This window comes from Rutidosis leptorrhynchoides, chromosome 11 (genome assembly GCF_046630445.1).
Source record: "Rutidosis leptorrhynchoides isolate AG116_Rl617_1_P2 chromosome 11, CSIRO_AGI_Rlap_v1, whole genome shotgun sequence".
In the NCBI taxonomy this organism is placed as follows: domain Eukaryota; kingdom Viridiplantae; phylum Streptophyta; class Magnoliopsida; order Asterales; family Asteraceae; genus Rutidosis; species Rutidosis leptorrhynchoides.
Window position 1 is genome coordinate 207,175,893 of NC_092343.1, and position 25,402 is coordinate 207,201,294.

Below are 25,402 nucleotides of genomic sequence, written 5' to 3' on the forward strand. Positions count from 1 at the left end.
AGTTTTCTTCCCCCTATTCTAAATTTTTTTGTTTTGTAGGTTTTGTATGAAATTAATACGCTTTTTAAAATTAAGTTTTGTGTGAATTTAAAAACAAAAATTACTTTATTTCATTAAATTTAAAAAAAAATGATTTCTAAAATTCGTCGTGAGTTAAACACTAGGTCATAGAACTGAAATTGCTTTACCCAAGGATGAGGCGAAAAATTTTGTTATCATTATTTTAATATTATTGATTTAAAGTATGCCAAAAATATTATATGAACGTGGGGTTATATACCAAACTTTAAAAATATGTATATATATGTTTGTATTTTATGTTATATACAAAACAGGGTAAAACATTGCACTTTCAAAAAAAAAACTGGCATTAAGTTCAGCAAAAGCTACTAATTTTAACGACAAGACGTAAAATATCAAATGTAATATAAAATAATATGTTTGCAAACTCGGTATTTTTAATAATTTTTCTACGCTAATCACCCTCATGAATTTAAATTTTTACCGATTTCTTGCAAATGAGGGCATTTCAAGATCTCAAGTGTGGGGAAGGGTTATAAATTCTCTCGGGTTTACACTTGGTTTAATTGCCAAATTTTGTGAAAATTTTGAAAAAAATTTCAACTAAATGAACTCAAAATCATGTTTATACATATTTATGAATGATAAAACTAGGTTTTATTACCGAAATTATTGTTACCTCGGAAAGGACATAAATTGAGAAACAACTTAAAACGCTTGAATTCATTTAAAATGAAATAGAGGAGAATAAAAAGGCAAAGAAAAACATAAATAAAAGCTAAGTGTGGGAAGAATGCACCAAGTTCTTTAAAACATATATCACATATATTTGTACAAGATTATTGCATGTACTTTTGTTTTGGACGATACTAATTAGTTTTACCCGAATTACTGTAATATATTTGAAAAAAAGATGGATCTACACGATGAATTAATTCCATCATTAAAAGGAATTAAAGTCTTCCGAAAAAGACACACTTCTTGATTTAGGTCAGGGAGTTGTCGTCCAGACCAGCTGTAGGTTGACGAAAAATCTAGAAAAGTCATCTCTAAAATCAGCAGGAAATCCACGGACCTCAGCATCAAACAGGGTCGCCAAGTAGTCAGACTTATCCAAACCATGAGAGGATCTGTCTTGTAAAATGGGGAGGGTGCCGTGCAAATTAGCTTGATAAGACTAATGAATCAGACCCCCAGAAAGGATAATCTCCTTAAAGATAAAAAATCAGCTTTTAAGACCGATATTACTCAATCCTTGAGATTGACCTTAAAAATTGAGAGTTAAAAACTCATGGAATTCAATGATATCTAAACTCGAGCTTGAACGAGAAAATATTTTGATCAAATTATAACCGATTTGTTTTTTGAATAACCTATTTTCAATGCGTTCATTACCGTTGAACGTAAAATCCTGAGAATTCATCAGAATTCATTAGGTCACCTGAACCAAATCGGGTGTCAACTGTAAGAACGGTGGTTGCATAACATGGTCGAAGAGAGGACCTTGTGCCAGACTGAAAAATTATAGGGTGATCTTTACTATTTCTCCTACAAAGGATAGTAATTGCATCCGACACGTTTTTGACCATAATTATCTGCATGTCATGGGACATTGCCTTAACAGTTGCTTATTCATTACTTTCCTTTACAATCGGATGGTAGTTTACCGAAAGGTAATATACGGGACAAGTATACTGGACGTTTTGCTTTTCTAATACAAGGTTAGCAAGTGGGTGACACAAAACCACAAGTTTTGAGCTAAAATTTTTAAAATCTGAAACCCACAAAAATATTTTGCAAACACCGGTGAGGGGTTATTCCGGAAAACTTGTCTAGGGTAAAATCTAGCTTGAATTTTGAAAACATCAAATGTTTTCATAAAGATCCAATTTCCTTAAAGGATCTAAATTTTTATAGTCATGTGGGACTGTAAACCATATCGTTACTATCATTGTTTATACCGCTGTATCAAAATCACTTATGTATAAAGTGTGAGAATAAAAAAGTGATTCGAGTGAAGTGTGATTTAATTTCAAGTTCTGTATTACTTGAGGACAAGCAACGTTCAAGTGTGGGGATATTTGATAATGCTAAAAAGGAACATATATTTCATAGCAATATCCTTCCAATATGTAAAGCTTTTTGTTGCAATTGTTCTATTTTTATGTAATATTCGTTTAAATAAATAAGTGCAAAGACAAAAGAAGAAAATGACGATTTGAAGACGCAAATGACCAAAAAGCTAAAAAGTACAGAGTACAATCCAAGTGGTTCAATTTATTGATGAAAAACGCCTAAAAATGACAAGAGTACAAGCTGTGAAACGCAAAGTACAAGATATCTAAGCGTACGAAAAGGCGTTCGAAAATTCGGAACTGAGACATAAACTGAGCATCAACGTACAACTCAACGGAGCTAAAATTACAAATCAACTATGCACAAGAATATAATATAATATATATAATTATATAAAATTATATATTATTATATTATATATTATAATATTCAGCAGCCCACGTTTAACTCAATTTGGTGAGCTGGAATCCGAAGCTCCGCACTCGTGGAGCTGTAAGGCACAAAAGTACCGCACTCGCGGAGCTGTACAGTTCAAAGTGGGCCTATAAAAGCTCACGCATTCTGCTCGAATTCTGCTACCTTTTTCTTTTCCTTTCTCATATCATATACGATATATATATATATATATATATATATATATATATATATATATATATATATATATATATATATATATATATATATATATATATATATATATATATATATATATATTTATATATTATAATTATAATTTTAATTTAAGTTTAATAATAATTGGGTTATTGTAAGAATGTTTTACGGGTTTTAAATCGAAACTCTGTCCGTGTAACGCTACGCTATAAATAATCATTGTCAGTTATGTTCTTCCTTTTTAAATTAATGTCTCGTAACTAAGTTATTATTATGCTTATTTAAGCCGAAGTAATCGTGATGTTGGGCTAAATATTAAGATTGGGTAATTGGGCTTTGGACCATAATTGGGGTTTGGACAAAAGATCGACACTTGTGGAAATTAGACTATGGGCTATTAATGGGCTTTATATTTGTTTAACTGAATGATAGTTCGTTAATTTAAAATAAAGATTTACAATTTGACGTATCTATAAATAACCACATACACTCGATCGGATACGATGGGCGGGATATTTATAAGTACTAATAATTGTCCATTTGACCGGACACGGGAATGGATTAATAGTCAATGGACTCATTAAAACAGGGGTGGATTACATACAAGGAAAATTGGTGTAATTGTTAACAAAGTATTAAAACCTTGTTACAGTTTAAGTCCTCAATTAGTTGGAATATTTGACTTCGGGTATAAGGGTAATTTGATGAGGATACTCGCACTTTATAATTATGGCCGATGGACTGTTATGGACAAAAACCAGATAGACGTATCGAATAATCCAGGACAAAGGGCAATTAACCCATGGTAATAAATTAAAATCAAAATGTCAAACATCATGATTACGGAAGTTTAAATAAGCATAATTCCTTTATTTTATATCTCATCGTACTTTCATTTATCGTCATTTTATTTATCATACTTTAAATTATCGCACTTTTATTTTTACGCTTTATTTATATTTTTAATTATTGCACTTTTATTTGTTGTCATTTACTTTACTCTTTAAAATAAGTTATATTTATATTTAATATTTTGCATTAGGTTTTAACTGTGATATAAGTCTCAAAATCGATAAACCGGTCATTAAACGGTAAATCCCCCCAAAGTTACCTATAATTACTATATATTACTAAATCTAGTTTAACTACTTAATTAACTAATTTGACCTAGTAAGACACCCAATAATAGTGTCCACGGATCGACCTCCCGGACTTTACCTTAGCTATATTATTACACGATAGGTATACTTGCCTTTTGTGTTTTAGTTTAATTTAGGTAATTTCCTGTAGTAAATAAATATAAAATTGATAGCCGTTTCATACACACCCTCTAGAACACATCAGCCGCAAAGTACCTGAGCGCAACACGCTAAACGGAACATGACTCATTCTATAAACAGAATTTTTTCCAACAGATATATCACTTTTTTATGACATATAAAAAGTATAAAAACATTATCATTGATTCATATCATACTTTAGCAGTTATTTGAGCATTCTCAATATTTCTTTACAAAACAAATGCTCTAATGCATAATGGAGAACGGATAAATTGTTTGATATATTCTATACAGTAACAAAATTATACGCGTTTTGCTGAACGAATATAAAAAAACAGATATACAATTTTAACCTGTATACATCACACCATTTAAGTAGCAGTGTAACTCTGATTCCTAAAGAGATATCATGTAATGATGCATTACGGAAAATGGATGACGGATAACAGATCAATATATTTATCATGTCAAAAATCAGTTTAAGGCAAAAATCATTTCATATGATATGATATATGAAATCCAAGTTTTCTATGGCTGGCAATGCTTAAACACATATGACAGTTGTATGTTTATCATGAAACGCAACAATCATGGCAAAATCAACTATAACAGCAAAATATAGCTACACATGAACAGTATACAGAAACATAAGTTGCATGTTGATTACAGAAGTTACATGTTGATTACAGATTCATTGGAAATAGGTACATCTAAAATATCCTTCACATACACATTCTCCCTGCCACAAATCTCTTCCAGTGTGGCAATCTTCAGAGAAGACACCTCCTTTATGGCCACCTGCAACTTGGTATCCGCATCTGGTTTCATATGTTTCGAAATTACAGCTGGTAGGGGGTCAAGTTTTACAGGAAGAGCATCCAAATTTCCTTCATAGCGTCTGCAAGGTCACTCTCTGTAGATGCCACCAGATATCTATGAAATGTTTGACCAACAAGAGGAGAGCTTAATACCCTTTCCACAAGAGCAGGGAGACCAACCTTTAAATCCAGAAAATTCTTCTTAGCATCAGCAGCAGCAGCAATGTTTTCTTCAATCATCTGATTCTTGTCCTCTAACATCTTCTTTAATCCCTCATTCTCCTTCAGCAATTTATCATTCTCCTCCATAAATTTTTCTTTCTCTACTCTCTCTGAAACACATTTTGTTTCTACTACCTGTAACAACTCATCCTTTTTCTTTGCTGCATCCACTGCACTTCTCAGTTTCGAACTCACATCTTCTAAATCACCTTCCAATTTCTTTATTTTGGTGACATTATGTGCAGCATTTGAAATAATGGCCTTTTGAGCCTCTTGCATCTTAAGATCGTGGATCACATGTTGATTTAGAAGTACCAAAGCTGCAGCAGTGGATTGACAACTTTATTTGTGTGTCATAGTAGATAGGGAAGAAGACAGATCAACAAGTGTATTTGCGTGCATTGAATACACTAGTTATAATAAGAAAACAATTACCAGTGAAATGGTGTTATTGGATCATAAAACTTATAAGGATTACCTTCAGAAATTCAGCAAAACTATCAGATTTATTAATGGGATTATCAAGAAAAGCCCGTAGACCACCTAACGGTATGGGTGGTGGTTGGGTAGATGCAGAGGATTGTGTTGTGTCAGTTCCTTTGGGAGTACGCAGAGTATTGAATGGAGGAGTCTCAAAGGATTCATCGTCTTGAGTTTCTTCATCATCATCATCATCACTGTCATCTTCAACATCTACAGCCTTATCGCTCTCATGATCTTTCCAAGTAGTAGTATCAACAACATCATCTTGAAGAATCAATCCTAAAAAATGAAGAAACAGATAAATATGCATCAGAGCACCAACACAAATGAACAATTTACTTACAATGGTACAGATAAGATACATACTTCTCTTTTTCGGCTTTTCAGCAGCTTCACTCGCTGGACGCTTCCCCTCACATTTAGAGCACCTCGTAGACTTCTTGGCGTTAAACGGTTGAGGGGTAGTTTCGATAATTTCAACATTAGGAGATGGTTGACCAATACCACCATCTCCACCATCAACAGGCCGCTCTGGGCTTTTCAGCTGTTGCTCAAATTCAGCATCTTTGGCTTTGTCAGCCTCACTTTCAGCAGGGGTTTTAGGCCGTTCAGAAACAATCAAGGGATCTAGATTGATCTTCTTAAAAGTTCTGTAAACCTGCATCTCTTCTTCTGCAATCAGATAACATAAAAACAAGCAGAAACATATATAAGAATGTATACAACTCATGACAACATAACAAAGGGCAAAAAAATATAAATAAAGGTGCCTACCATGGCCTTCCCAGCGCAGCACCAGCATATATTCAGCACGCCAATTATTACTCATTTTACAGAGAACTAATATGGCTTCATAATCATTATATGACCTTTGTGGAAATTGGAATGTCTTCAAAGTGTCAAGAATAAAATTTTCATCATCAGATAGAGTGATGGACTTGCTAACTCCTATGATAGTTTTTCTCCATTCAGGAACACACGCCCAGGCATCCTGAACAATCCTTTCATTGACAAAGAAATAGGGATCTTTCCAATTTTTTAAGGACATTTCCTTCACCCCAGTAAAAGCCTTATTTGGCTTACAGTCAAATGTATACCAAAATTTGCTAACTAATCTAGTCCTAAATAATTCATGAAAAATATTTACATTTAGGACTTCACCTACAGCATTACAGTACATTTCAAAAAGAATAATTTTTTGTAACCCTAATGGATGAATTTAACTAAGACCTATTCCATAATGGACAAGAATTCGTTGAAGAAAAGAAGAGAGAGGAATACGAAGGTTTCCTACGGTTAATTAAAGCTTATAAAGCGTAATCATCTTCTTCGGAGGTTTATTAGCTCTATCGCTAGGCGAAGGAACAATGGGATTTAACAATCTAAGACTTCTGTGCTTTCTACATAATTGTTCTATATCAGCTTTAGTAATAGTGGAAGGGATGGTATTAACATCACGATTATCTCTTTGGGAAGAAGTGCTGATGGATTCGGCCATGGTAGTATGAAAAATAAAAATTCAAGCAGCAGAGAAAGATGAACAATCACTGACGTTGCACTTAACAGATTGTTAAAATGAATAATTGCAGTTATCTTCACAACAAATAATCAGTTTTCGGAAAGGAAAATGGAAAGGGGGACGGATTATTTATAGTCAAACAAATGGATAATCAATGGGTGAGATTAAGACGCGTGTATGGACCAGATCCATTGGACAACAATTTAAATTTTGAAAATAATTCAAAAAGATTTTGGGGGCAATTTCATAATTGGAAATGTGACATCAGAACAGAAAATCAGACGGCTACAGCAGTTTTGTGTCTTCGAGGAAAAATGCATCTTTTATTTTTAGTTTAATGACTTTATTTTTTACAAAAATGAGGACATTAAACTAGGGGGACTTAATGGTGTATCCTAGGGGATACACGCATAAAAACACCATTTTTATACAGAAAAACGGATCAAACAACAAAAAAGATAACAAAATTTGGCCGTTTTCGTTATTTGCCGCCCAGCGTTCAGCAGGCCACCCAACGTTAAGCGTAAGCCCTGCAGGCAGCTTCTATGCATAAGCCCTTTAGCTCAGCGCATGAACGGCACGCAGCCACATCAGCATACGCCACAGACCTTCCAGATATTTCTTGTAACAGAACCACTCAGTAATTGACACGTGTATCCCGAGAATTTTGAACATTCTACGCCTATAAATAGACCCCCTGGGTCACCACATTTCACATTATTCTGATCTGAACTTCAGTCAGAGAGAAGTACACTTTCTCTCTCACACAGTTCTTTCTCACTCTAAATGCACATTAGCCGCTTAGCAGCATTACGCTATACGGATCAATTTCAGATTGATCCTCAGATTGATTGAGGCCACCCCACGGATCATCCATCCGTGTTCCGGGTCTGCAGAGATTATATCTTGAGGGCAAACAACAATCAACATTATATGCCATACGCTGAGCAGCTATTGTCTTGTACTGGTACCTTACAGCAACTATACGGAAAATTGTACCAACAAGTATCGACAGAGAAAGGTACGTCTGAGGGTGAGATTGACAACAAAGAAGAAGCTAAAAGGTCAACCCTAGGGGAACACGAGTTATCCAATGGGCAAAGAGATAGTATAATTTCGTTGGAACTGGATCGTGTTATTGGGCTAAAATCAATTTTAAAAGAGATGGGCTCATGTAAGGTGAAGCTAAATGAACATGCTGAGCCCACTATGTGTAACTTAAATGATACTGTTAATGAAGCTGAGCCCACTGTGTTTGAAGTAATTAATAATGTTATCGACGTGAGGGGCAAAGGTAAGGAAAAGATAGATGGCACTTCTAAAAAATTACACCCTACTAGTGTACACTCGAGAAATAGTAGCAAATCAGGCTCATTATGTAATGGTTGCTATTGGAACACGATATTGGAAAGCTTCTTTTAGACTAATACGGATAAAGAATTTAGTTAGAAAGGGTGTCAACCTCAACAAAGATAACCGCACAATTGTCGAGCATGTAACAAGAAATTGAATCATCAACCTCATTCGAAAGGTAAATCGGAGGGTGGCTCTACGGGACAATCCATCAATAGTGTGGCTTTAAAGGAATTTGGGGAACAAATCGGATTGAGGTGGCCCAACCTCAATCCTCAGTAAGTGTTCTCCTTTTACCTTCGTTTTAATTATCTTTTTTATGAAGATAATATCATTAAATGTTCGTGGATTTGGGGTGAAAGGTACATTTGGGTGGGTTAAGGGTATTTGTTCTAAAGAAAGGCCGGATATTATTGCTCTTCAAGAAACTAAATTTAGAACCATAGGGGATACTTGGGTCCACTATTTATGGGGTGATAGTAATTGTGGTTATGTTCAAAAAGAAGCCATTGGTAATTCGGGGGCTATGTTATTGGTGTGGGACACTAATTCTTTTGTTGTAGAAAGTGCGGTTAAAAGTGATTTTTATTTAGTTATTCGAGGAAAATGGTGCGGATCTGCTCGTGAATCTATTATTGTTAATGTATATGGGCCGCATATTGATGCAAATAAAAACGAGATGTGGTGTTCTTTAGAAAATCTTATTAGGGGTATTAACTTGGCTTGGGTAGTTTACGGGGACTTTAATGAGGTAAGGAACTAATCGGATAGGCTTAATTGTGTATTTCTTCAATCTAGAGCCACTCGATTTAATGATTTTATTACAATGACCAATTTGATTGAGATTCCTATCAATGGGAAGAAATTTACTCGTATTAGTGGTGATGGGACTAAATTTAGTAAGCTCGATCGCTTTCTCGTGAATGATGTTGTTCATTAATCTTTGGAAAGATCTCTCGGTGGTTGCTCTAGAACGTAGAGAGTCGGATCATTACCCGCTATTACTTAGAGATAAAATGATAGATTTTGGTCCTAAACCCTTTAAGATAATCGATGAGTGGCTCAAAAAAGAGGGTGTGGACCAAGTGATTCATGATGCATGGAAAAAGGTTGTTGTTACTTCAAGAAAAGATTGTATTTTTCGTGACCGACTTAAAAACGTGAAGAATTGAAAACTTGGAGTAAAAAAGAGTTTGGGTGCTTAGATAATGAGATTAATGGGTTAAAGGATGAAGCTATTAGTCTAGAATTAATTGGCAAATCGGGAGCTATTAGTGAGGTTGATCGAATTCAATCGTTGGAGGTTCGTAAAAATTGGATTGAAAAAGAAAAAACAAGGACGAATATGTTGAAGCAAAAAGCATGTATCCGTTGGATACTTGAGGGCGATGAAAATTCGAAATACTTTCATTCTTCCATTAGAAGACGGTACAACAAGGGCAATATTCGTGGGTTAAATATTAACGGGTCATGGAACGAGGAATCGAAAGATGTAAAAGAGGCGGTCTTGGAACGGGGTAAAAAAGGTAGCAATACCTTCATTTTCTAGGCAGCCAATTATTTCTGTTAATGGATCACGTTCTGTTGGACCACCTGGGCCTGCGCACAACATCCATAGCCCAACAACTATACTGCAACATGCTGAAATGATGGGTAATGAACAGATTTGTGGTTTATTAAAATTGAGTGATAGTGAAGCTAAGGATTTGGAGGTTAAATTCAATGAAAACGAAATTTGGGAGGCGATTAAGGATTGTGGTAGTTCAAAGGCCCCGGGGCCAGATGGGTTCAACATGAGATCTTATAAGAAGTAATGGAGCATTATTAAAGTAGACCTTATTGAGGCAATAAACGTGTTTTGGGAAAAAGACGAAATCTCAAAAGGTTGCAATGCATCATTCATCACCCTTGTGCCGAAAAAGGTTGACTCCATTGACTTGAATGACTTCAGCCCAATTAGTTTGATTGGGAGATACTACAAGGTTTTTGCCAAACTTCTTGCCAATCGTCTAAAAAAGGCCATTCCTAATCTAATTGGGTTCGAACAAAGCGCTTTTATAAAAGGGAGAAATATTTTAGATGGTGCTCTTATCGCGAATGAAACCATCTCTTTCTTAAAACACAAACACATTAAGAGCCTAATCTTCAAAGTGAATTTTGAGAAAGCATTTGATTGCTTAAATTGGGACTTTTTAATTGAAATAATGGAGATTATGGGATTTGGGTTAAAATGGAGGAAATGGATACTTTCGTGTCTCAATTCGGCTACCATCTCGGTTCTTGTTAATGGGTCACCTACAAGTGAATTCTATCCACAACATGGGGTTAGACAAGGTGATCCATTATCTTCTTTTCTTTTCATCTTGGTGGCAAAAGGCTTGAATGTCCTGACTAAGAATGCAGTGAACAACAAAAAATTCTCCGGAGTAGAAGTTGGCCATGAAAAAAATACCAATTTCTCATCTTCAATATGCGGATGATACAATCTTTTTCGGGTCGTGGAGTGAAGAAAATATACGAAACCTTATGAAACTATTAAATTGTTTTGAACTTACTTCCGGGCTTAAAGTTAATTATCACAGGAGTAGTCTAATTGGGGTTGGTGTGGAAAAAACCAAAGTCGATAGCATGGCAAACTTATTTCGTTGTAAAGTTGGTTCACTTCCATTTATCTACCTTGGTCTTCCCGTTGGTGGTAACATGAAAAAAGAAGATAATTGGAAACCGGTTATTAATAAATTTGAGAAACGCCTTTCGGATTAGAGAGCTAGATCGGTGTCATTTGGTGGACGTTTGACTCTTGTAAAATCGGTGTTGAATAGTCTCCCGTTGAACGACTTCTCGCTCTTCCGTGCTCCGCCATGTGTGATCAAAAAATTAGAGTGTGTAAGACGTTATTTCTTTTGGGGCGGATCGGGGGGTAATAAATCAAAAATTACTTGGGTAAAATGAGATGAAATAAAATTACCTTATGGGGAGGGCGTGTTAAATGTGGGGTGTCTGAATGGTAAAAAATGGCTTTGATTGGCAAGTGGTGGTGGAGGTTTATATAACACCCCCAGTTAGGGCCTGGGCGAAATGTGACTTAATACCAAACAAACCAACATATTATAATAAACGAGAACAATACTAAATGATAAAATTATCTTTATTGAGAGTACGCAGCGGAAAATGAAATGACGTTACAATGATGGAAGTAACAATAATGTAAGTGTTCAAATGCAAAAGTAAATAATGTGATATCTCTTGTTCCTAAGTCCAAGTAGCATCAAATAAGCAGTAAGTAAGTAAGCTTGAATCAATCAGCACCTGAGACAAACATGCTAAAGTGTCAACCAAAAAGATTGAGTGAAATCATAGGTTTAACAAAAGTAGTTATCGTTGTTTTTTGACCACAATATTTAGTTTGTAAAGTTGATCTCCGCAGGATCAAAAAGTAGATCTCGCAGATCCAAAAGTTATGCCAATGCATGATATTTAGACTAAACGTTCAAGTTTGCCCCAAAGACAAGTTGTAGTTTATACTTGTCGGTTTAATTTCATTATTGAGTAATACAATGACTTGGTCAAATGTATCGGGGATGTTACTCCTGATAGGCCTACCCCCAATAACTAAGAATGCATTTAACGAGCAATTAAAAATATCACTGTAGGGACTTAGTCGGACATAGCCAGGTATAACATAGTTTAGTTGGTACTTGTGTCTAAATTGTAAAATGTAAAAGTAGCATGTGTCTCACCCCAATAAAAGTTAAATAAGTTTGCTAGCAATAAAGAGTGGGGCTATGAATTCACCTTAGTAAGTAGAGAGAAAGAGAGTTATTCCTCGGAATAGAAAGTTGGATGAGTGATCAGAAAAATCAACCTATTGACATTTAAGAGTAGTAAGTGTTTTTACCCAAGTTTAAGTAGATGTTTAAGTATGATAGTGTTGTAAGTATAGTTCGTTTTACTAAGTTTCCTTTCCTAGTAAGTTTCTATTTTTAGAAAGTTTCCACTTTAAGAGTGTTTTCTATTTTAGGATACTTGCCGTATTAGATAAGCTTCCAATCACCCATTTCCCTTCGAATGGCCATTTCAGGTCTAGGGTCTTGAGCTATAGGATCCTTTAAATCGAAAATCCAAACCCTTCTGCCTAGATTTCGTAGAACCATTAGTCAAGAAAGTTCGAAGATCTATACATCTCTAATACATATCCCAAAATGTTTTTATGTGTTATAATATAAGTAGTAGGTTATAGGTGTTAGTAATAGTAATAGTGTATACATGTTAATTAATAGTATAAGTAGTATTAGGGTTTCATTAATTAGGGTTAGTTAATTAAAGTAGTATTTTAATGATTAGGGTTTAGGGTTTTGAGGATCTAAATAATATGAATGTTAAGATCTTGCACGAATATGATTATGAATATAAACATGAATTGAAAGAAAGATTTAAAAGTTTTAAGATTTTGGATCATACCTTGTTAATGATGATGAAGATTAACAAGAAACAAGAAGAAAACTTGGTGATGAAGATCAGATAACCCAAATAATGAAGAACACGCTTGAAAATCTTGATGAACACGAAGAACAAGCTTAAAGATCCGAATACCACAAGAGAGGGAGAGGGAGAGATTATTTTTGAGAGAGGATTTTGGTGTGATTTGTGAATGAGAAACTAGGAGTCTAGGGGTGTTTATATAGTGCAAGTATTAGTGTGTTAGTCAACATAAGGATGTTCTAATTAATGATTTTATTTTATTTTATAATTTTTAGTCAACAATAGGTGGTACTAGTTTATATATATATATATATATATATATATATATATATATATATATATATATATATATATATATATATATATATATTATTTTATATTTTTTATTTTTTAGTCAACATAAGGATGTAATTGTTTAAGATTCTTTAGTCTCATTATTATTATTATTATTATTATTATTATTATTATTATTATTATTATTATTATTATTATTATTATTATTATTATTATTATTATTATTATTATTATTTTTACATTTACTACATGATAAGTATTATTTTCTTTTTACTAATTCATGACTTGTATATATTTTTTTTATTTAGTTCCCAATTGTTTTATTATTTATATAAATGTCACTTTTTATTTATTACTTATAGGTTATTAGTTATAATATTACATAAATGCATAAATTTTAATTAGCAGTGAGTGTCGACTAACAGTTTATTATTTTCATCTTTTATTAACTTGTCAATTATTGCACAAAGTTAATTAATATGTTTTATAACTCTTAACACTTAACAATTGTTGATTAAAGTTTAATCATTAAGTTTTAATTATATTATTTGTGCATTTAATATTGGAAAAATATAGAATGGAAAAAATGAGGGTCGTTATAGTACCTCCCCGTTATTAGAAACTTCGTCCCGAAGTTTTAAGTAGATTTCTCGTTTGCATCAACAGTTGAGAAGAGATGGGGGTATTTCCGTATCGTTTAGTCTTCGCGTTCCCATGTATGTTAGGGGCTTCTACGCGAATCCCAACGGACTTTAACAATAGAGTTTGATTTTTACGTTCCCGGGTACGGTCGGGGCCAATGAGTGTTAACAATAAGTATATTGTTTTGTTTACATGTTTGATCTCATGATCCTTAACCTTAATAGGTCGTTTACAAGTGCATTAAATGCAGAGAATTTTCCAAGGAATAACAAGAGTGTCGTTTGACTAGTTTTTCTTTAAAAGGAAATATGATGCTATAACAAAATGAAATGTATTATTGAGCTCGTTAAGATCTTGAGTATTTATGCCTCAATAGTAGGGCAGATAAAATAGAGTAGAGTACGTAAAGATTTCAGTTACGTAGTTTGATGTATGGCTAGTGTTTGTTAGAGATAGTACCAGCTTCAAGTTTCGAAAGGTAACCATAATACCTTTAGTTTTCAAGAGATGTCTAATAGACAAATGAGATGTTAGTTGAGAGTTCGTTGATCTCAGGATAATACGAGCGATTAAATTTAAGACATCGTTCAGTACACATGAGAACTTGTCTTTAGAAATAGTTTCAGAATGTAGCTTTAAGATTTATGATTTCAGTTTCATGTTGAATCATAGATTAAAACTTGACTAGAATAACATCTAGTTGCAAACCAAAAAGGAAGAAATGTTTAGAGTATCTTCATAAATGTCTAAGGTAACTCCTTCAGAGTAAGAAAAGTGTTTTCGCACAAATGGCGAGTCGGTCTATTATTTACTTATGAGTTTAAATGTGGATGAGAATTAATGTGAATCATTGATTATAAGGTATTATTTCTACCATGAAGGAACCTTTGCTTCCTTGTTCAAAAGATCGTAGTATTGATGTTTATGAGAGCGTCGTGGTTTGGCCGTGAAATACCGGAAGTAGAAACTTCTTAACGAATAATATAGCAAGGAAGAGATGATGTACGTAACGAGGTAAGTCTCGTTCTTGCACGGAGAATGGGAATAAAGGTGATCCAATCATATTGGAGAGCAATACGAAAGTTTTAATAATAAACCAAAGTAATTTTTGAAAAGTTGCGACATTTGTTATAACAATATAAACGAAGCGGAGCTATTGGTAAAACTTGAGTTATGTACAACACGTACTATTTTATGTGAAATAATTTGATCAATACGAAAAAAGAGTTGTTTAAAAGAATGTTTAATTTAATGAAACAAAGGTAAATTGCTAAAAATGCGAAAGTGTTTATATAATTAGTGAAAGTAATTTTAGAGGAGATGACGAAATGATGTTCATAGTACAACTAGGGTTACGTAAAATTTTGTAAAGTAATTTCGATTTAATCAAAGTGGAAATTTGTAGAAGTGAAAGTATAATTTGATATGTACTAGTCAAAGTACGTAAAGTTAAGTTTATGTATAAGGTTTTATAAATCACATAAGTGAAAAATCATTTTTTATAAATTCCGAGATAGTTTGAAAATAAAGACTCGTGTAAGAAATCTTTGGAAAACAGGATACTTGTATTTAAGAGTTTATTTGTTTGAGAAAAATTGATTGAAGATTTTAAAATTCCGGAGGATAATTGTGTAATAATTGTTTCAAGGTAGTGAAAACTAATGGATCGACTTTTATCAGGGCATGAGTCCTTGGACTCGAAATGTTAACATTAAAGTTAGACGGATGATAATGTGATTATCATCAAATGAGTAAATCCCTCGAATTTAGAGTTATGTATGAAAGAACTTCAAATAAGATTTGCAACTTTGAATCGTTCGAATGATAGTGAGAGTTCGAGAACTCGGCATGAATAATTTGGCAGTCGCATAGACAAGTATAAATAAATGCTAAAGCAGTGACTTTCAACTACGTAATGATTATTGGAATTCAGCCTTAATTGGTCTGAGAGGAGGATACGTGAAAGTATGATGGAATCATTTCAATTGTTACAGCAGTTTTTCAGATGAGGTTAGCTCAAGCCACAACTTGAGATAGTGTATTTCACCTCTGGTTTTCGAGTTGACAATGATCGATTATTGTTTGAGTATGGCACCATTACTTGCATGGTGCCAAGTAGTCTATTATAAGTAGATGTATGAGTACAGAAGTTTCTTGACTATGATAGTTAAAATGATACATGTATGGAGGTTACATTTTTCAGAAGATTATGTATATGAGATATTTATCATCTCGACATAGATAATGTAATGGTGTTTGTAATATCGACGTTGGAGGGTTCAAATGACATAGGTTTTTGAAAGTCATATGAGAATTTACACCAAGAGTGTAATAACAAGTGATGATTATGTATCAATGATCAGGAGATATCCATTTAGGATGAATGAATTTCAAGATTCGAATGTCTACAACTTTTTATGGTACATGAAAGTTTGTTAAATGAGTATGAGATAGATATATAGTTTGATTAGAATGAGTTCTTCGTATCTACTAAATATCAAGATGATCATTTTTCTCTTTTCATGCCCTTGCATTTGGGTTTTTGAACAGATAGCTTGAGAGTTTTTCTTTGATTCACTTTCTATTCCATACGTCATGATATTGAAATATCTCTATGAATTACCGTAATATAATCACGTTGGCCACCGTCATTATATTTCACTAATTCATATTTCCTTTCCAAGGTCACTCCATAAGGTCGGGATATGTGATCAATGATGACTTCTAATATAGCATGTTAAGGACAGCAGTAATCTTAGCTGGATCGACAACATGTCGGTTTTAAGCCAAAACTTGCACTTTGGAAAAGTTTGCGTAGAGTTGTTCTTTTTCTCAAGAATGAGTTTGTAAATGTTACTCACGTCCTTTCTCACTCTTAGAGCAGTTCGAAATGCCATCCGTGAAAACAGTTACTAACTTATGGTTGGCTAGTTTTAAGTTGCAGTCTTTATAGACTTGGTTAACCTTCATATCTTTGATAGTTATGGAAGTTGTGGAAGACGTAGTCAGACGAGGAAATTATGAAACATCGTGGTAAGAGTTGGTGTAGTTGGATGAACCATGATTCTTCACTACATAAGGGTGTATAGAAGTTTGATAAATCCGATAGGATAAAGATAAATATGATATAAACGAAACACTTTATATTATTAAGAACGAGGCATTAAATAAGCCTTTTTAATACACGATTCGGATATAGAAATGGTTTAAGGCATAGCCTTTACATAGATGAGAAATTGGAATAGGATAAACTAGGAAATATTAGGATTGAAGTAGTCTTCATATTTCTTCTTCTCGTCCTCAACCTTCTTCATAAACTTCTCAACTTTCTCATTCTTCGCCTTTTGTTTCTCATGCAGGAACTCGAAGCGGTTTTCCTCCATCTTCAATCTAAAGTTAACATCTTCTCTTAGCTAGGCAAGAGATTGCTTCCCCCATCGGGCATTTCTATCACCTTCATACTTCACCAACTTTATCTCCTTCTTTAGCTCAGTATTTTCCTCTATGAGCTTCCTGATCGCGAGGTCTTTTTCCTTCATTTGAACATCGATCCTTGCAATATGATGAATTAGGCCATCGGTAGTTTTTCACAGATTCATGACCTCGTACTTGGCATCAACTTCTTCGTAGGAAGGAGATCGGGATCTTTTCTTTGACGGGCCATCTTCTTTAAAATCAGCAGGGCGTTTCCCTTTACTTTTCGTTCTTTGAGTCGGGTAGTATTCGGGAGAATTAGGTAAAGTATCCGAACTATAGTTTGGTGAGGGAGGACCACCAAAGACATAAGGTGGACTTTGGACTGGTCTTGCAGTTGAAGGATATCCAGTATCTTCTTTGATAGCAGGTTTGAAGTAAGTCATTACTTCAGATGGTTTGAAAAGAATTTTCTTGTCATTTTTATTAACGCTTGACATCCTATCATTAGGAAAGAGGCTTTGATTAGCATTTTAAGCCAAGATTATCAAGGCAAGGTTGTTAAGATTATAAGGCAATCCTAAGTGCTTTAAAGTCTAAGGTAGGAAAGGTTATAGTTTCCTAGATTGCTAAGGCACCCTAGCTAACAAGTAAGGCACACATAAAAATGCAATCCTGGTTCTCTATAACAGCCTGGTTATGCTCTGATACCAATCTATCAAACCCCCAGTTAGGGTCTGGGCGAAATGTGACTTAATACCAAACAAACCAACATATTATAATAAATGAGAACAATACTAAATGTTAAAATTATCTTTATTGAGAATACGCAGCGGAAAATAAAATGTAGTTACAATGATGGAAGTAACAATAATGTAAGTGTTCAAATGTAAAAGTAAATAATGCGATATCTCTTGTTCCCAAGTCCAAGTAGCATCACATAAGCAGTAAGTAAGTAAGCTTGAATCAATCAACACCTGAGACAAATATGCTAAAGTGTCAACCAAAAAGGTTGAGTGAAATCATAGGTTTAACAAAAGTAGTTATCGTTGTTTTTAGACCACAAGATTTAGTTTGTAAAGTTGATCTCCCACAGGATCAAAAAGTAGATCACGCAGATCCAAAAGTTATGCCAATGCATGATATTTAGACTAAACGTTCAAGTTTTCCCCAAAGACAAGTTGTAGTTTATACTTGTCGGTTTAATTTCATTATTAAGTAATACAATGACTTGGTCAAATGTATCAGGGATGTTACTCCCGATAGGCCTACCCCCAATAACTAAGAATGCATTTAACGAGCAATTAAAAATATCACTGTAGGGACTTAGTCGGACATAGCCGGGTATAGCATAGTTTAGTTGGTACTTGTGTCTAAATTGTAAAATATAAAAGTAGCATGTGTCTCACCCCAATAAAAGTTAAATAAGTTTGCTAGCAATAAATAGTGGGGCTATGAATTCACCTTAGTAAGTAGAGAGAGAGTTATTCCTCGGAATAGAAAGTTGGATGAGTGAGCAGAAAAGTCAACCTATTGACATTTAAGAGTAGTAAGTGTTTTTGCCCAAGTTTAAGTAGATGTTTAAGTATGATAGTATTGTAAGTATAGTTCGTTTTACTAAGTTTCCTTTCCTAGTAAGTTTCTATTTTTAGAAAGTTTCCACTTTAAGAGTGTTTTCCATTTTAGGATACTTGCCATATTAGATAAGCTTCCAATCACCCCTTTCCCTTCGAATAGCCATTTCAGGTCTAGGTGCTTGAGCTATAGGATCCTTTAAATTGGAAATCCAAACCCTTCCGCCTAGAGTTTCGTAGACCCCATTCGTCAATAAAGTTCAAAGATCTATACATCTCTAATACATATCCCAAAATGTTTTTATGTGTTATAATATAAGTAGTAGGTTATAGGTGTTAGTAATAGTAATAGTGTATACATGTTAATTAATAGTATAAGTAGTATTATGCTTTCATTAATTAGGGTTAGTTAATTAAAGTAGTATTTTAATGATTAGGGTTTAGGTTTTTGAGGATCTAAATAATATGAATGTTAAGATCATGCACGAATATGATTATGAATATAAACATGAATTGAAAGAAAGATTTAAAAGTTTTAAGATTTTGGATCATACCTTGTTATGATGATGAAGATTAACAAGAAACAAGAAGAAAACTTGGTGATGAAGATCAAATAACCCAAATAATGAAGAACACGCTTGAAAATCTTGATGAACACGAAGAACAAGCTTGAAGATCCGAATACCACAAGAGATGGAGAGGGAGAGATTGTTTTTGAGAGAGGATTTTGGTGTGATTTGTGAATAAGAAACTAGGAGTCTAGGGGTATTTATATAGTGCAAGTATTAGTGTGTTAGTCAACATAAGGATGTTCTAATTAATGATTTTATTTTATTTTATAATTTTTAGTCAACAATAGATGGTACTAGTTTATATATATATATACATATACATATATATATATATATATATATATATATATATATATATATATATATATATTATTTTATTTTATTTTTTAAGTCAACATAAGGATGTAATTGTTTACGATTCTTTTATTCTCATTATTATTATTATTATTATTATTATTATTATTATTATTATTATTATTATTATTATTTTTACATTTACTACATGATAAGTATTATTTTCTTTTTACTAATTCATGACTTGTATATATATTTTTTTTATTTAGTTCCCAATTGTTTTATTATTTATATAAATGTCACTTTTTATTTATTACTTATAGGTTATTAGTTATAATATTACATAAATGCATAAATTTTAATTAGCAGTGAGTGTCGACTAACAGTTTATTATTTTCATCTTTTATTAAATTGTCAATTATTGCACAAAGTTAATTAATATGTTTTATAACTCTTAACACTTAACAATTGTTGATTAAAGTTTAATCATTAAGTTTTAATTATATTGTTTGGGCATTTAATATTGGAAAAATATAGAATGGAAAAAATGAGGGTCGTTATAGTTTATAACCGAAACTACCTCCTTGTGGGTCAAGGTCATTTCGAGTATATATGGTTCATCGGGCGGTTTTTTGGGGGATGATTCTTTTCATACCGATTCCTACAAATCGGTATGGAATGATATTGTAAAAACCGGCAATAATTTTATTGCAATTGGTCTTCCTTTTCGGAGTTTTTTTTGTCAAAGATCTAGGTGATGGCGGCTCCACCTCTTTTTGGAACGATTCTTGGATTGATGGTGAGACTCTAAAAAGCAAGTTTAAAAGACTTTCGAGACTTGAAGATGACATTAGTGCCACGGTCAAAGATCTTCTAACTTAGGATGGTACAAAAAGTGTGGGTAATTGGTCTTGGACGAGGGAACCATTTGGGCGGGTAAGAGACGAGTTACATTCTTTAAATGAAATGATCAAGGGTGCGGTATTAAATCCGAAAAAAAAAGACTCATGGAGGTGGACACCAGGTGGCAATGGGATGTTCACTACAAAAGCTCTTTCGGATATGGTGACTTCGATACCAATACCTACAAATGATTCAAATGTTGAGACTCTTCATAATAAACTTGTCCCAAAAAAGTTTGATGTATTTGTTTGGAGAGCAAGGAAGCTACGACTCCTGGTTTTGGTTGAACTTGACAAAAGAGGGATTGATCTACATTCGGTTCGTTGTCCTCTTTATGACGACGATATTGAGACGGTCAATCACTCGTTAATCTTTTGTAAGTATGCTTTTGAGGTTTGGGGCAAAGTTTTCGATTGGTGGGGTCGGGGAGGAATTCCTTATATTACGGTTGGGGATCTCTTTCTTAACATGGGACAAACAACTACTCATGTGGGAAAAACTATTTGGCAAGCGGTAGTGTGGGCATGTTCCTACTTAATTTGGAAGAATCGGAACCAAATTTTTTTTACAAATAAGAGTTGGAATGTGCCAGTAGCGCTTAATGAAATTCAAGTTAAAAGCTTCGAGTGGATCGCGAAGAGATGTAAAGATCAAGTTATCGATTGGCACAATTGGATTAATAATCCACAAATATTCGTTTAGTGTGGTTGTTAAATAGTGAGGTTACATGTTAAATGTGATGACCCGGGAATTTTCGACCAAATTTAAACTTGAATCTTATATGGTTTCGACACGATAAGCAAAGTCTGTAATGTTGAAGTCTCAAAACCTTTGAACTGTGTTCATGTATACATTTGAAATTTGACTAATCCCGACGATTCACGAATAATTATTTGTAAATAAATATGTATATATACATAAATGTAATATATATATATATATATATATATATATATATATATATATATATATATATATATATATATATATATATATATATATATAATACTTTAATATTATAAATTATAATTTAAACATTTAAAAATTTAATATGTAAAATAAGATATAAAATCATTATGTTGTACTTAAAATGAATTCATATATATATGAATGATTTCTATAGATAATTATTATAATATGTATATATGTAAGGATTTATTACTCAATGTAAGCTACTATATATATAATTATTATTTTTAGTATTATTAGTAAAATAAATATTAAAAATCAGGATTATAAATATTATTGTTATAAATTTTATAGATATAGATATAGATATTATTATTACCAAAAATATTATTATTTTTATAAATGGTCATTATTATTATATTAAGAATATTAATATGATAATTATTGATTAATAAGGTTAATTATATCATACAGATGATATACATTACATATCAGATATATGAATAAAATAAGGATACAGTATATTAATGTATATAAACGGTTTATACTTAAATAATTTATAAATCGCGTATTCAGTTGAAGATCGTTCCTGTATACGATTGATGTTATGCGAGGTGTATATAAAATAGCTTATATTTTTACAGGAAAAACTATTAAATACGATACAATTTTACACAAGATATTTATTTATTTAGAGAATGGATATACTTAAACCTTGCTACAACAATTATAGGCAGTGTACCTAATCGTACAGTAGTGTAGTTTTTAGTAAGTCCGGTTCGTTCCACAGGGAAAAATCTTTAAACAAAGCTTAACGCTATATTAGTTTTATTTTATAAAAATACAAATATATATATAAGTAATATTATTATTATAAAGGGGGGTATTTACCGTTTAATGACCGGTTTGTCGATTTTAAAAACTTAAGTCGCAGTTAAAACCAAATGTAAAATATTAAAAATAAATACAAGACTTAATTTAAAGCATAAAGTAAATAACGATAATGAAATTGCGATAAATAAAAGTGCGATAAAATAAAATTGCGATAATTAAAAAGTACGATAATTAAAAGTGCAATTAAATACATTAACAATAAATAAAAGTGCGATAATTAGAAGTGCAATTAAATATAAAATAAAGGAAATTAAATATGAAATAAAAGAATTATGCTTATTTAAACTTCCGTAATCATGATGTTTGACGTGTTGATTTTAGTTTTATGCCCATGGGTTAATTGTCCTTTGTCCTGGATTATTTAATATGTCCGTCTGGTTTTTGTCCATAACAGTCCATCAGTCATAAATATAAAGTGCGAGTGTCCTCGTCAAATTATCCTTATACCCGAAGTTAAATATTCCAACTAATTGGGGACTTAAACTGTAACAAGGTTTTATAACTTTGTTTAATAATTACACCAGGATATCAACTGCGTGTAACCCAAGGTTTTAATACTTTGTTACCAATTATGCCAAGTGTCCTTGTACATAATTTCACCTCTGTTTTAATAATTCTAGTGACTATTAATCCATTCCCGTGTCCGGTTAAATGAACGATTATTCGTACATATAAATACCCCGCCCATCGTGTCCGATCGAGTGTATATGGTTATTTATAGGGACGTCCAATTGTAAATCTTTATATTAAAATTAACAAATTATCAATTAGTTAAACAAATATAAAGCCCATTAATAGCCCATAGTCTAATTTCCACAAGTGTCGTTCTTTTGTCCAAACCACAATTATGGTACAAGGCCCAATTACCCAATTTTAATATTTTTAGCCGAACATCATGATTACTTCGGATTAAATAAGTATAATAATAATTTAGCTACGAGATATTAAATTAAAAAGGTTGAACATAACTTACAATGATTAAAAATAGCGTAGCGTTACACGGACAGAATTTCGACTTACACCCTTACAACATTCGCTAACATACCCTTATTATTAGAATTAGAATTAAAATTAAAATTAAAATTATAATATATATATATATATATATATATATTACGTTTGTAAGATAGAGAGATAGGATATATATGATACATTGAACCAACACGCGAATTTATAGGCCTTGTGATCTGAAAAGGTTGGCCATGCGATCGCATGGGATTTCTTCCTCCAGGCCATGCGATCGCATGGCCGTCGGTGACAGCTCAAAGTTCTTGTTTTCTTGTTTGTCGACGTTTTAATTAAATAAATATAATATATCAATAATTATAAGAATTATTTAAATATTATATTATATTTATGTGCATAGTTGACTTGTAATTTTTAGTCCGTTGCGTCGAGCGTTGAGAGTTGACTCTGGTCCCGGTTCCGGATTTTTGAACGTCCTTGCGTACAATTTAATATTTTGTACTTTACGTTTTGAATCTTGTACTCTTGTAATTTCGAGACGTTTCTTATCAATAATTGGAACCTCTTTAATTGTATTTTGTACTTTTGAGCTTTTTGGTCGTTTGCGTCTTCAATTCGTCGAATCTGTCTTTTGTCTTCACCTTTTATTATTTAAACGAATGTCACTTGTAAATAGAACAGTTGCAACTAAAAGCTTGTCTTTCTTGAGGGATAATGCTATGAAATATATGTTCGTTTTTAGCATTATCAACGATTGCGGCTAATACAAATCAAATGTAATGCAAACCAAAAGCTGTTAGCCATCTTAATCGATTAGGATATTTTTTTCTCCCCAATTTTTGTTTTTGTCTGTTAGAAAGTCAATCGTATATCAGATACATTCAATTATATCACCTGCTAAACACTTTATGTTATTTTATTTTATTCTTTCTGTACGATTTATGATTTTGTTGATTTTACCTTGCTACAAAACAAATTGCAAACGAATCAAATACTGTGCTAATATCTAGATTACGTTCTATATTATACCTAATCTATTGCTGCAAATTCGTTAAGAGAACATAAATCATATGAACCAAGAACACCACCCTTGACAAAACCACTTTCACCCTCATCACTTTCATTCATCAATCGATAACCATCTGACTTCACTTGTTGATTCTGTATTTATGTTTTGGTACACTTCGAGCAACAACAACCATGAAACCACTACAATTACGAACTACCTTGCAAATCACGAGCAAACATCATCGTTAATTTCTCTCTCTTTTTCTTTCTGCAGCCTGAAACCTTTGATTCATCTTCTTTCTGTTTTAATTCAATACGCGTATTATTGTTGTTGTCCCACTGTCATCGCTGCTGTCCTCTTTTCTGTTACAGTCAACCGGCAAGACTATCTCTTTCGTCTCTCTCACCTCTCTCTCTCTCTACAAATTTTCTTTTCTTCTCTTCTTTTTGATTTTCTGTTACTAACCGTTAGAACCACCACTGCAACACCACCATAAATTCACCACTTAGTTGAGTATTACAATTGAAAAACCATTGACAAAAGCCTGCTGCACCTGCGTCATTTTTTTTCACCACCGAACTATTTCAGTTTTATTTTCTATTTTGCTGTCAACCTAAATCGAGGAACCAACTGCCTTTATATATATATATATATATATAATTTTTTCTGTACCAACAACTACCAAATACAAAACCCACTTGTTCCTTTAATAATGATAATCGAATTTTCCACTTTTGTATTTTTGTTCCTTTTCGCTGTAAAACCCTTTACATATTATGATGCGTGTGATTTTTATTCCACAAGGATCTCACCCAAAGGGATGTGGCCGACCCATAATGGGTCACATATGTGGCGTGCAATATTTTTTTATGATGGTGATTATGATACAACGTCAAAGTTGATATTGATAATGATAGTGGGCCGTAACATATGATGCCAATTGAACATGGTTTAATGCTTTAGAAATTTTAATGATTGAAAATCCTACATAAAGTGTTATTTTAGAATCCAAGACAAATGAGTGGGAGTTGTGTAACATCCCGCCTTTTTCTGTCAACTTTTCCG

The 25,402-nt window shown here is 32.8% G+C and overlaps 1 protein-coding gene across 1 annotated transcript; it reads left to right on the forward strand.

The window, feature by feature from the left end:
* The first annotated feature begins 20,622 nt into the window (after positions 1–20,622).
* On the forward strand, positions 20,623–21,261 carry LOC139875365 (uncharacterized). The gene has a single exon (XM_071862704.1). The coding sequence runs from the start codon at positions 20,623–20,625 to the stop codon at positions 21,259–21,261; it is 639 nt and encodes a 212-aa protein (XP_071718805.1).
* The last annotated feature ends 4,141 nt before the right edge of the window (positions 21,262–25,402 follow it).

Bases quoted from the DNA above. Each gene is read 5' to 3' on its own strand.
- LOC139875365 (XM_071862704.1), top strand. From the start codon at position 20,623: ATGATCAAGGGTGCGGTATTAAATCCGAAAAAAAAAGACTCATGGAGG.